This window comes from Phaethon lepturus, unplaced genomic scaffold (assembly GCF_000687285.1).
Source record: "Phaethon lepturus isolate BGI_N335 unplaced genomic scaffold, ASM68728v1 scaffold19789, whole genome shotgun sequence".
NCBI classification, from domain to species: Eukaryota; Metazoa; Chordata; class Aves; order Phaethontiformes; family Phaethontidae; genus Phaethon; species Phaethon lepturus.
In genome coordinates, this window is record NW_010563537.1 from 13,566 (window position 1) to 26,111 (window position 12,546).

The 12,546-nt window shown below is 40.9% G+C and overlaps 1 protein-coding gene across 1 annotated transcript in view; it reads right to left on the bottom strand.

Moving 5' to 3' along the window:
- Positions 1–463: 463 nt before the first annotated feature.
- LOC104626632 (cyclin-dependent kinase 6) overlaps positions 464–12,546 on the bottom strand; it is a gene marked incomplete at its 3' end in the record, with an annotated part of 95,891 nt that continues 83,808 nt past the window's right edge. The window contains exon 4 of the mRNA XM_010294595.1: positions 464–573. Coding sequence (XP_010292897.1) covers positions 464–573 — 110 coding nt within the window. The remainder of the gene's footprint in view (positions 574–12,546) is intronic.

A 12,546-nucleotide genomic window follows, 5' to 3' on the forward strand; every position in this document is an offset into this window, starting at 1 on the left:
AAATCAGTTTTACAGTGACTTCTGAGATCTCACATATGCCAAGAGGGGACTACGAGTGACACCTGATGCTCCAATGCACCGACTCCAGAGCAAGAAAACTCTGCTGACCACCACGTCTTGCCTTCCTCAGGGTAAATCCTTTCCAGAAGCCAGCTGTACTCAAATTGATCAAGAGCCTCTCCAGCCCACTTTTATCCACATTTGGATTCAGGTGGAACAGGAATACAGCAATGCTCATACAGGCTTTACCAAGAGCTGGGGCAGACTCCCAACAAAAAAGAAAGACTCCAAGATGGCAGCAAGTATGAATTCGCAATGGGTATTTACCTTTTGCACTGCAAATAAAACATCCTATCAGGCCTTTCCAATATAAACGTGATCCAGTTTATTGTACAAGACATTACTGCACATTTTTTCAAACTTCAAATGAAAAACGTGAAGAAAATAAAATGGTATTTCTTACCTTCGACGGAACATTTCTGCAAATATGCAGCCAACACTCCAAAGATCAACTGGTGTTGCATAGCTGGACTGAAGCAAAACTTCAGGAGCTCTATACCACAAAGTAACAACCTGTAAAACAAAAAGGAACACAAGAGAGAGCATGCTTAGCTACAGAATTACAACCTCATAAGTGTTGTTTATACCGCTCCCATTTGATTTGATCCATATTGTAAAACCTCACAGATTAGGGCAAACTGGTTTGGTCAGTGCATAGAAAAGGGTCCTGAATAGAAATTCTCAGTATGGGTAGCTACAGTGATGGTAAGTCGGGAAGTGAGACCACTTCTTGTCAAGAACAGTGCAGTTCAGAGTACAACAAAAATACATTACCAGAGTACAGCGTTGATGTGATACCACAATATCACAGCACACTACCAGAACAACTGTTTGAAGCTTTTGCAATTTACAGACCCCACACACTTTCCCGTGGAGCTTTGTACTCTCTGTAGAGCAAATGTTAGTCTATTGAATAAGGCCTCCTTTTCTTAAACAACTTTTGTGGACCCCTTAGGTATAGTCACCAGTGCCAAACTGGAAACAAAGTATGGAATACTGTGGATTTACCCATAGGACAAATCAGAACCTGTAGCCCTTATCTGTCCTAAGCCCTTCATAGTTTATGTGTTATTTTTTGTAAAAGAAATGGGGTTATCTCAAGTGTATGGGCCAGCCTGAGTAAATGTCTGACCTACCTCAAAAGTTCTGTCTGAAGAAACTGAAAAAATTATAACTTATTTTTTTATCAGTTGGATACAGATTAAGTCAAACTGTCCCCAAAGCTGTCCCTTACCAAAGGCATTCAGTGCTGTCCACTGTGGTTTCCTCGCACACAGAGGTACCTTAAATGGTCAGTTTTCAACAAAGCAACACACCACAGCGATCCTTGGCAGATTCCTGACCTTTATAGCTGTGTCACTGTCTCTGCCCATGAGCTGCTCGTTAGACCAGCACTAACTTCTCTCACAATTTATTTCCAAATGATACACTCTTTCCCAGGGACATATGCCATGTAAAGTGTCTGCTTTTAGGCTGTTGTTGTCCAGGAGGTCACGTTGCAACATGTTGTAGAGACTCGGTAGGCATTTTACTGACACTGCTCCATCAATGTACTTTGATGAATCCTGCATGCTGGACCCACAACAGAGATGAGACAGTTTATATTTATCCTTTTTTTCCCCGCAAGTAGACCAAACACAGATGAGGCTGACTGTATCTTCAGTGTATTTATAGAAGAACATAAGGAGCTTCTTCAGAGTCCTGCGTGAGTTATTATGTTGCTAGAATACAATCTCAGAGCCACGGGAGTATCCTGCTCTTGAATACAGTTATCATCCAGCCATAACAACACATGATCATCAGCTAAATACCAATATTTTCTTAGTGTGTGCTATAATTTAAACCTCTGACTATTAATCTGGGGGCAGGGAGGGTCTCAACAATTTTTCCAACAAACACAAAGGTGGGAGATGCAGCATTCAGGAGGAGCATGAAACAAAGCAAAAAAGAAACAAGTGCAAAGATAAGAATGAAAATAACTTTTATAATTATGTTAACTAGGATAGTGAGTTCTGAATTTCAACACCAGTGCAAAGAAATGTGTAAGTAGAGTGGTTTTTTTAATGATAATACATAATTGTCTTCTAAACCAAAATAACAATGGAAGTAATCAGCCAAATTTGCTGGTCAAAGCCAGATGAAACAAAAGCAAATACAACATTTATTACAATCATTACATGCCCTGACAGCCTTTGGAACTACTGAATGGCTACTGAAGGGAGGTTCACGGATATTTGCACAAGTGGTCATATTTGCTAACAGTCCTCTTAAACACTTTGATCTGTATTCATAAAATTTGTCTTTGAAACAGTTCAATAACAGAGCGCAAAGTACTGCACTTGGCAAGCTAGACTTCCAGATACCTGTCCACAGAAACAGATTCCTGTGTGTAAGTTGGACATTATTTGACTCCATTTGTCTTGTTCCTTATTTGGTACCATACCAGAGATGTTTTTCCAAAATATTTCCCTCTACAAAAACCAGAAAAGTTTCTTCAGAGATTCACTCCAGTGAAAGAAGGCAAGAGATCAGGGATTTTTACTGGAGCTGCCCTATCTGAGCCAGATAGAATTCCTCCTAAAACACATACATATTTCTCCTGATGCAGATATACTTCTCAAATTGAACTGCACTTTTGTTCTCTCAGTACATTGTGAAAAAGCTTATTGAAGAAATGTTGCTTTGAGAAATTAGATATAACAATTTCAACCCATTATTTTTTGTCAATGGCCGGGCACAGTGTCGGGAGCAAGAGCTGTGATACCTCCAATCTGCAGGAATACCACCAAACCTCACGATGCCTCGTTTCAGATCCACACGGCTCTTCTCAGACAGAGTGAAAAAGTGCCTTTATTTTCCCCAATCCACCGCCCTGCCACATTAAGGCTCTGTACTCCCATAGGCAAAGGACTGGGGGATGCATGGTTGTGAGACAGTTTAAATACTTCTGACAACGTACGCCCCAAACTGAAGTCCCTTTTCCAGGGAAATGTGGCACAGGACAGCTGCTCCTCTCCCCTCCCTGCGATGAGGAGCATCGCAGCTCATGGCCAGTCCCGAGTGCTCACTCAGGGAGAACTGTGCTGTTCTCAGAAGGCTGCAGAAGCATGCAGCACGTTAGCTGCTTCTCCCACGTGACCACTTACTGGCACAGTTCCCCAAGCACTTGCACCCTGCTATGCTCCATGTATGCGTACACAGGGGACTGGGAGATTTTACTTCTGAGTAATTTGGAAACTTAAACTTTTAAAAAAAATTATTTCCAAAGTCTACAGTTAAATTCCAGCAAATGCCCGATTGCTTTATAGTCAGAGAGGAAGTAATCTGTGTTGAGCTGTTTTGATATACTCTGTCATTACTGTATAATTATAAAAGTGACCATGTAACCTTTATGGTTTGTAGTATGCAAGTCTGTGTTTCAAAATGTGAACCTGAAAGGGATCAGAACGTATCAAATGTCAGTTTGAACACAAGTAATGCCACAGATTACTCCTCTAGTGGTCATGGTCTTCTCCTGAAAAGTACAGGATGATGCAGATGATGCAGTGGTTTTGACACAGAGTTTCACACTCTCTTTTTCTTACCATAGAAATGAAGAAAATATTTGTGGACATTCCATTCATGTTTGCAGATAAGTAGAAATGAAAATTATTCTGAACACAGGATATGGTGAGGCTGAACAACTAGATCATCACTTCCTCTTTAGCATGATTCTGACTTAGAGTGGAAAAATGCTTTGCTTAGGTAAGCCACACCACCAGTGAGACAGGCTCTCCCTGAGAGATAGAGCACTCGATAAAGAACTGCTTGATAAAGTCCCATTTTTAGGATGAAAAAAGCAAGCACCTGCATCAGTACATTTCATTTAAATTCTGTCTCTCCTGAAGATCTCAAACACATGTCATGTGGCACATTGTGATTGCTCTGTAGGAAAAGGGGTTCACGCTCACATGCTGATGGAGATCCTAAATTCAGTGCAAGACTCCTAAATACTTTGGAGGTTGTAGGCTTTAGTGACCATGTTGCATTTCAGTCCTCTCAGCTAATGAACTTCCCTCCTTGGCCTCCTTCTCACTTCTCCTCACCCTGCCTGGTCTCTTTAGCTCCTCTCTTACACCAGCCAGGTTTCTCCCAACTGTCCCCCAACCTCCTAGCTCCTCTTCCCTGCCTCTGCCTTTCTGTCACATGCCAGTGGCCCCCCTGACAGTGTCACCAAACATGCCTGACCCCCTGCTGCTGATGTGCAAACACCCGAGTGGACACAACCTGCTGTCCCCATGCATCCCATGTGCTCTGCTTTCCCTCATGTTCCCTGTCTGCTCCCTTGCACCCTCAAACTCCCCCGAATTTCACACCCTGTCCCCTCTTCTTCCAACTGCCTCCAAATGCTCCTGGGCCAAATTAGCTCCTCCTCCCCCTTTAGCTTCTTGGCCCACTCTGCCTGTCCTGAGGATACGCTATGACATTGGTATTTCGTAGATTAAGCTGCATATGAAAAGATTGAGAATAATTCATACACTGGAAAGCATATGTACCTAAAGGAGTAACTATGCTCCTTTTACAGTGCACATTTTATGTTTCCATTACCCAGATAAGATGGGATGATATCAGATAAGAACGATATCAGTAGCTGCAGATCACTGCCTCTAACAATTTAAGTGTCAAAAAATTTAGGCAGTGCTTCAGGATGAAAAGAAATGAAATGTGCCTCTGAGAGGCATTAGAAAGGAAAAGAACATCTGCAAAAGCCTACAGAGGCTGTGTCTGATGTCCTACAGAAGAAAATGTGTTCAGTGAGAATAAAGGGGAGAGCTGCGTCTAGAGTCAGAAGAAGATATAGATGTTTTGAAATACAGCTTTCCGCTTTATTATACCTAACAGATGTTGCTATCTGGGACCATCTAGCCCCAGGAGTTTCAATCCTGCACTTCATGGTACCTGTTTCTGATGAAAAATCAAATTAGTGGTAAGTATCTGCTCACTAGCAATGTGAACACAAGATCTAGGCATTGTGTCAGTCTCATTTAATTTCCATTTACTTTACTGAGCAGATTTTCACTTTTGGATAACTGCTTAATTTAAATGGATCTGCACAATACACAGCCCCTTCCAAATATAGTTGCTGTCTGAAAAGCATACAGTTCAAAAAAACCAAAGACAAACAGAGGTTTAGGGATGGGGTTGAGTAACATAGACACAAAAGACTACATTTCGGTTTGCCACAGACTTTAAGTACAGACTAATGCCCAGTTGCACAGCTACAGGAACAAAGCAGGGATCAGACTGTAACACAGTGGCTATGTCTGTGCTAGGAAATTAAATGGGACAGGAAATGTTCCTTTGGCACTGAGACCAACAGGCACAGAGTGGCCTATGTCCATATTATTAAATTCTCAGCCTCCCAAAAAAGGTGACCACATGCAAACTGCTTATTGGGAATGGTCTTTGGTCCATGCTTTACTGTGCCTAGGAACTGTCTGGGGAAAGGCTGGTTGGCATAACTCAAAACCATGCCAGGAACTATTCTAATAATTTAACAGTATAGACAATTGAGCTCCAGTACCCACGAATGTTTCCTGGCACTCTTTAATCTACTAGCCAGTGAGTCACTCTGTGGCCCCAGGTCTTCCTTTCACTCCAGAGAGAAGGCGTTTTGCCATGCCTCCCTCATCTCCGCTGATTCAGAGGGCACTCCAGGATGGCGATGGGGTGGGGGAGGCATGGCCCACTCCTCATCTCACCCAGCAGCTGATCTTATTTTATCATGTTGCACAGGTCAGATGAGCACACGCTGCAACTGCTTACCTATCTATGAGGAGAATGTAACTGACTGGCCCACATGTAGACATCTTCCTTTTAGACATCTAAAGCTGAATGGGATTAATTCTACTCTAATTAGTCCTGAGGGGACTTTGAAGAGGCCTATAAAACCTTTTAAAATATTAACTTTCACAGAAATCATGCCACAAAAACAATTAGCAGGATGCTTAAATGCATACAAAGTATTCTTTAATCCAAATAAAATTATTCTTCCAAATCTTTTGCTTTTGTGATTGTGGTTTCTACTGTACTCTTTTTAGTGCTGATTTTGTTAATTATATTTGCCATTAGACACCAGCTCATTTCATTGCTTAAAGCTTTTCAACCTCATGAAAGATTATTTGTATTTTTTTTTTTTGTTTTAAGTTCCCTAACATGGTTCTTAAACTCAGTTATTTTGTTCAGTTCTTATTAAAAGGGCTTTCACATTATCTTTGGGGTATCTTTTTGACTGTCTTTCATTTATTTTTCTCCTTTCTTTTTGAGTAAAGATGAGGGAATACAGCTAGTGTCACTTCATGGTCTCCCAACTTCACAAAAAATATGTCGCTTCAAACTGTTCAGGAGGATTCAAAGTGGAATCTCTCCAACTTCTCTAGGGAGGTGCTACTGCATGGCTGCTTCTTCAGGTCTGGGACTCTAAAATGGCTTGCAGAATTTTCTTCAAGTGTTGTAGAAAATTTCTTCTCAGCTGTATGACTAAGCCTGACACATTCACCACAGCCTAGTTGGAGAGGACAGAATTACAGACGGCTAAAAATCTGGGCTTCCATATCGATTGAAGCCTAGCTTCAATCTCCACTGCAGAGAGACTCTCTCTTTCCAAAAAAAAACTAACACACCTCCCTCTTGCTTGCTAGAAACACTGTTGAATCTCCACAGAGTCTGAAAAGATGTAATTTCTTAAATGAATATGCTTAAAAATGTCTCACTTGTCTGACAGTGTAACACTACTTAAAAGGAAGTCAATGTAATATTAAAAATTGCTTAGGAAAAGAAAAAATCTGTCTAATAAAGTTTCATCACCTGCAGTTTGGAACAGTGACTGACAACCAGGATTGAGCAGGGCAGAAGTGGCATTTCAAAGGGTAGGTGACACTAAGTTATGAGGTGGTGGCATTTCTGTGGGATCACAGGCTCTGACACTTGCCCTGCATGCTGCTCTGAGCCTCCCTGGGCAGCCCAAGGTGGCCCAGCTCTGCGCTGTGCGGGCAGACCTTCGGCCGCTTCCAGCCCTCCCATGCACCAAGCTGCCCCTAGCTGCTCTGCTCCAGCAGTGAGGACATTCCCCACCTTCCCCCTCTGCCTCCATGCCCCCCAGGGACACCCCAAAGACCTGCGGGAGCAGAGCACACTTATGCCATGTAGCGAAACCTTCCGTGTGTGTTTGTGAGTCCCAGGAGACAAGGGAAGGGGTAGTCTGGGGTGTGCTGATGCAAGGAGCGAGGAGAGAAGAGATGAGGAAGGGAGAGAGGGATGATGCCTTGTAGCATCCTGCAGCACCTTGCACAGCAACCTCCAGCATGGGGAGAGAGCCCTTCCAAAACCCACCTGTCCAAAAGGTACAATAAGGCCAAAATAGGTGATGGTAGCGTAGGGTTTTTAGCCTTTGTACAATGACTTCAACATATTTTTCATCCTTGGTTTGGAAGAGGAGTGTGGCTGCTTGACATGCTGGGGACCGTCTTATTGTATTTTCCCATCGCTATCCTTAAATCATTCGCTGAGCATTCTCTGAAAGACCTATTATTATTTCTGTGATGGAGAAGGTAATAATCATTACATTATACAATGTGCTTTAGTTTCCAGGGATAAGATCAGCCTGAATAATTATATTAGTTTAATCTCTTTTTTGAGTAGTGGTTCTTCCACTATTATATAACTGTTTTCAGTATGATTACAGAGATAGGTATGGCTGGAGAGAATGTTTCTTTCTTAGAGAAAGATGATTATATTTTGTCTGTTTATAGAAACAGTAAAATAGTTTCCATTTTAAAGTAAAAGCGTACTAAACTACCCTGGTGGCTTTCAGAAAGCACTTTGTTTCTTGACAAAAGGTTTAATACATATAAAAATGCCATCCTTTCCAGTGCTATGGGTCTCATGAAGTACACATGGTAATAGCAATTTTATTTCCTTACTCACATTTATCTCCATTTTAGGCACAAGCTTGATTGATTGCTGTGAAAAGTGGAAGGATTGTTGTTATTTCATTAGTTAAATAATCAAGAAAAAATTTTTCTATTTATAGAAGATGCAAATCCTGATCACATGTACCACCCCCTATCAAGTTATTATTTTAGAATGTGATCTCCTCTTTTTGATGCTAAAACATTTGTGCTTTGAAGAAAGCAAGATTTAGCATCTACCAAAAGATAACTTGACAAATAAAGAAGCCATTCATTTCTTTGATGGTTTAGACACACAACTAACAACTAATCAGAATTTTGCTTTTTTTATTTCTAGGAAGAACCACATAAGCCAGTGTGATGGTGCTGCTGAAGAGTATTTCTAGGTACATCCGTTGTCAGCAAGAGCGCGCGTGTGTGTGTGTTTGCACATCACGTCTGTGTATAAAAACACTAGCGGAAGATACCTTACCTACATTCAGTGGTTTTTACCTCAAAAGTCTCTGTGCAGCTCTGTGCAACAGCTACTAGAAAAGAAAACTGTCTCTTAAGATGAGGTAATACTTTCAACCATTAGTGATAATTCAGAACTTACCTCAAAACTAATACAAGGAAATATATTTCCATTAAGCACAATATTTCATAGAAGTCTCTACTGACACAATACAGAGAACATTTCTGAAAGAATACATGAAACTTCACTTGAAAAGTGTTTTATCTTTATACGAAAAGAAAGAAGAAAAATCATAGTAGCCATGCTGCCGTACATGATCCAGAGACCATGAAAGTCAAAGACAGACTTGCCAACTTAATACACAACTTAATACTTGTTGCGTATTAAAATCAAAACCATGATGCCCTAATCTCTGAGCTGCAGAGCAGCCTTCTGTAGAATATGGGACAGCTCAGTTCTTTACAGAAGTGGTCAGCTTTGCATGCAATGAGGCTTGTGCTGATATTACAATTGTGAGATACTTGACAACACTGGGAGTGACAGGCTTTAAAAAAAAGTAGCCATTCTTTGGTCATGCTTCAAGACTCAATAATCAAACAAAATTTCCAGATTGAAACAGCAAATTCTAATAATCTATCTCAGAGCTGAAAAAAACACAAAGTCAGAAAGAAATAAACGCCATTGGCTCCTTATGCTGATCAAGTCAAACATCTACTGTAAGAAAGAAAATTCCTTCCACAATACCAACAGAATCAAAGCATTAAAAAGGTGGCAGCCTGCAACTGTACCTTGGAATATAGGTCTTGTTCTGTATCTGGTTGCAGCAGTTTGGCACGTTTCCACTTGTTCAGTCACCTGTTGGCATTAGCTAGCTGAGGGAACAGTCATAATTTCTAGTGCCAGATCTTGGGCCTTGTTCCATTTGCTTTGCTCTACTCTATGTCTTTAGGTAGCCACAAAACCAACTCATCTAGCACCCTACATATTCCCACTAGGAGGCATCCAGCTCGTCTACAGTCTCTCACATCACTTACCCCAGTCCCTGGGAGAAGAAGAACATGTAGCTCTAACTTGTGCCAAGGACCAAACTCTGGTTGGCTCCATGCTGAGATACCCAGAAGCTGCCCTTGTGACTGCCTGGTCTCTATCTGAGTTCATGAGACTAGAGAATCTGAGCCTTACCACTTAGGGTTTGGCTTTATAATGAAGACCAGCTTTCCATTGCTACTAGAAAACCAGAGCCTGGTTAATAGAAAAAAGTCTCCCCACTTCCTGGGGTGCTGTGTTAGACTTTGGTTCTGAACAGAAGAAAACCAAATAAAGCAAAACCATGAAGGCCACCACAGACATCTCTCCCATGGAACTTGGGCTCACTTCTGTTTCAAACCATCTTTAACAAAAGGAGATGTTGCACAAAGAAAATACACATACAAGAAATTTAATCTCTACTACATTTTAGCTACAGTTCTTAAAAATTCTTGTTGTAACTTCGGGCTCTTTCACCTCTATGTCCCATCAGCTAGGAGAAGCACTCATCTACCAGCAGCACTAAGAGCTGTAACCTTTCCCCAGCAGCATGGCAGGGTGTAGTGGGAGCTCCCACAGCACCTAATACAGTGTTGAGCAGCCACAGAGCTCTCCTTCCCCAGTGCAGATTGGGACTGTGATGGAAGTTGATGCTGGAAGTGGAAACCTGTGCTCCTAGTGATACAGACTCTACCAAGGCTTGAGTAGGGGCCTGGAGGAAAAGTGCCAATTTAATTGATAGCCTGGTATAGTATATAAAAGGGCTGGTGGAGCAACATCTGTCAGTGATGCTCATGTGAAACAATAGCTTACAGTTAAACCTCCTGTATTACAGCAAAACCCAAAGGGAGCCCAGGGTTGCAATCAAGGCAGCTTCTCTGCAGTAGAAGCTCCTCTTGGGATGTACCTGTCCTCACTACTTCACAAGGTGTAAACTTCAATCCTGTTACCATCATGATGGCTGACATAAAGCTGGGCCTTCCTACACCTACGGCATAAGGAATTTGGACAACTAAACACTGCAAATCTGTTCTACATTTGAAATTGAATGCGTTACTATGGTTTTAAATAAATGTATGGATTTAAATGGAAGTAAGTAAAAATGTAAATGATACCATAGAGATGACACTCCTATGAAATGCCTTTCAAGGGCTCCTTGAAATTACATTTGGGAAACAAAACCCTTATGAAACATCTTTCTTTCTAAAAACAAATGAGAAAAGAGGTTTGGAAACATACAGGTTTCCATAAAAAAAAGAAAAAAAGATTAAATTTCTATGTGCAGATGCAATATATGGATACGTCTGTGTATACATACTTAAACATACCACAGATCATTAGAAATGAGTTGACTTTTGAGTATCAGCAGGATGAGGACCTGCTGTAGACAAGCGATTTCATGGCAAAACCAAGGACTAGATAGAAAGGATAAAAAGACTAAGGGGAGTCTTCAGGCTGTCTGAACCTCACATTTAAGCAGCTTTGTGAGCTTAAGAATAATAAAATGCTGGACACAATCCCCAGGCTTTCCAAGGCTATGAGCTTTGTAGGCATCTTTACTCATAAAATTCCTCTTCTTAGTCTGAACGTGTCTGCAGGTCTTAAGTGTAGATGGTCACACACATTAGGAAGGCCTGTGCTGGAGAAACAAGCATCTGCATTTCAGCTAAAGAGCTACTGTGTGTGATGCATGTTTAGGCAGATAGATACCCTAGATACCTGGATGTTCTCAACAGAAGTCCATGTGGAGTCCTACTTAGTGAAGCCTGTAACTAAGAGTGGTGGTGGAAGCAATATATGTTTGCATCCACATTAACACCTTGTACAGATGTTACTATGTTAATCTCAAAGTGGAACCTCAGCCTGACAGGGACTTAATTGGCACCTCCTACATCCAAGAAAATATTTCAACCACTAGGCTAGGGGTTTTTTGGGTGACAGCTCTTTCCTTGCCTCTGCTGAAGCCAAGTCACTATTCTGCCAGGAGTATATGAGTCATGGGGCAAGACTGTGTCTGAATTAGCTGAGTGCTTAAGAACAATCAGCTGGAAGGGGCGAGGAGCTGAGTTTCTGGATACTGCTCTCTGGAATGTGTATGCATTTTACATTAGACCATCACTGGATAAAAGTAAAAGCGGGCATTAATTACATTAATCAGACTGGATTCTACTTTGGATCTAGGCAGATTGTATTCTATCTCTCTGGCTCTAATGGATGGGACTCATAAAAACTCCAGAAGAGAGCACTCTCTTTCATTCTGTGGAGAAAGAAGCAATATCTCCTCCCTTGCTACTTGATACACTACTCACTAGCCAAAACTTAGGATTCACAGTACAAAGTGAAGCCCAAGATTTTTAAAGAATCCAAAAGAAAATTTCCTCCACTTAGAAACACTACAGGATTTTCTAAACTGATATTATATATCTGAAGATTTTGCAGAAAACAAGAATGTTACAGTTCATCCAATATTAGACCTTGATAGGCTTTATTTCCCAATTTTAACATTAAAGCTTGTATGATTAATTTGTGTTATTTTCAAGAAGCCAGATTACAAAAGAAATTAATTGCAGATAAGATATTATCTTAGTTGGATTAAAAAGATCTGAATTGGTCTAGATCGCTGAATACTCTAGTCCAGAGTGGCTATACACTTACAAAATTATAAAATGTTTTACTTGTGAAAATTATGTTGTAGAACAGACTTGTACAGATGTCTCATCTCTCTCAAACTTGACACAAAACATCTTATTTATGTTAAACAGATAATAGCTTAAGACAATACAAACAGGAATGTTCAAGGTAAGAGTGCTTTCGTGTTACAAGTTCTCATGTCTGAGAGCACTGCATCAGGCTAAAGGACAACGAGATAAGAACAATATTGCTAGTTACTAACAAATGGTAGATAAAAGAGCTCTTCTGAATTCTGATTAAGCGACATTCTACACATTCCTGTGAGTTGAGAAAGTTTGCCTGAGAACAGCAGCTATGTTGCACGTGAAGTACCACTAAACAAGCATATCTCTATGTTTTCAAATTCCAGCGTGAGTAATGGCTCTT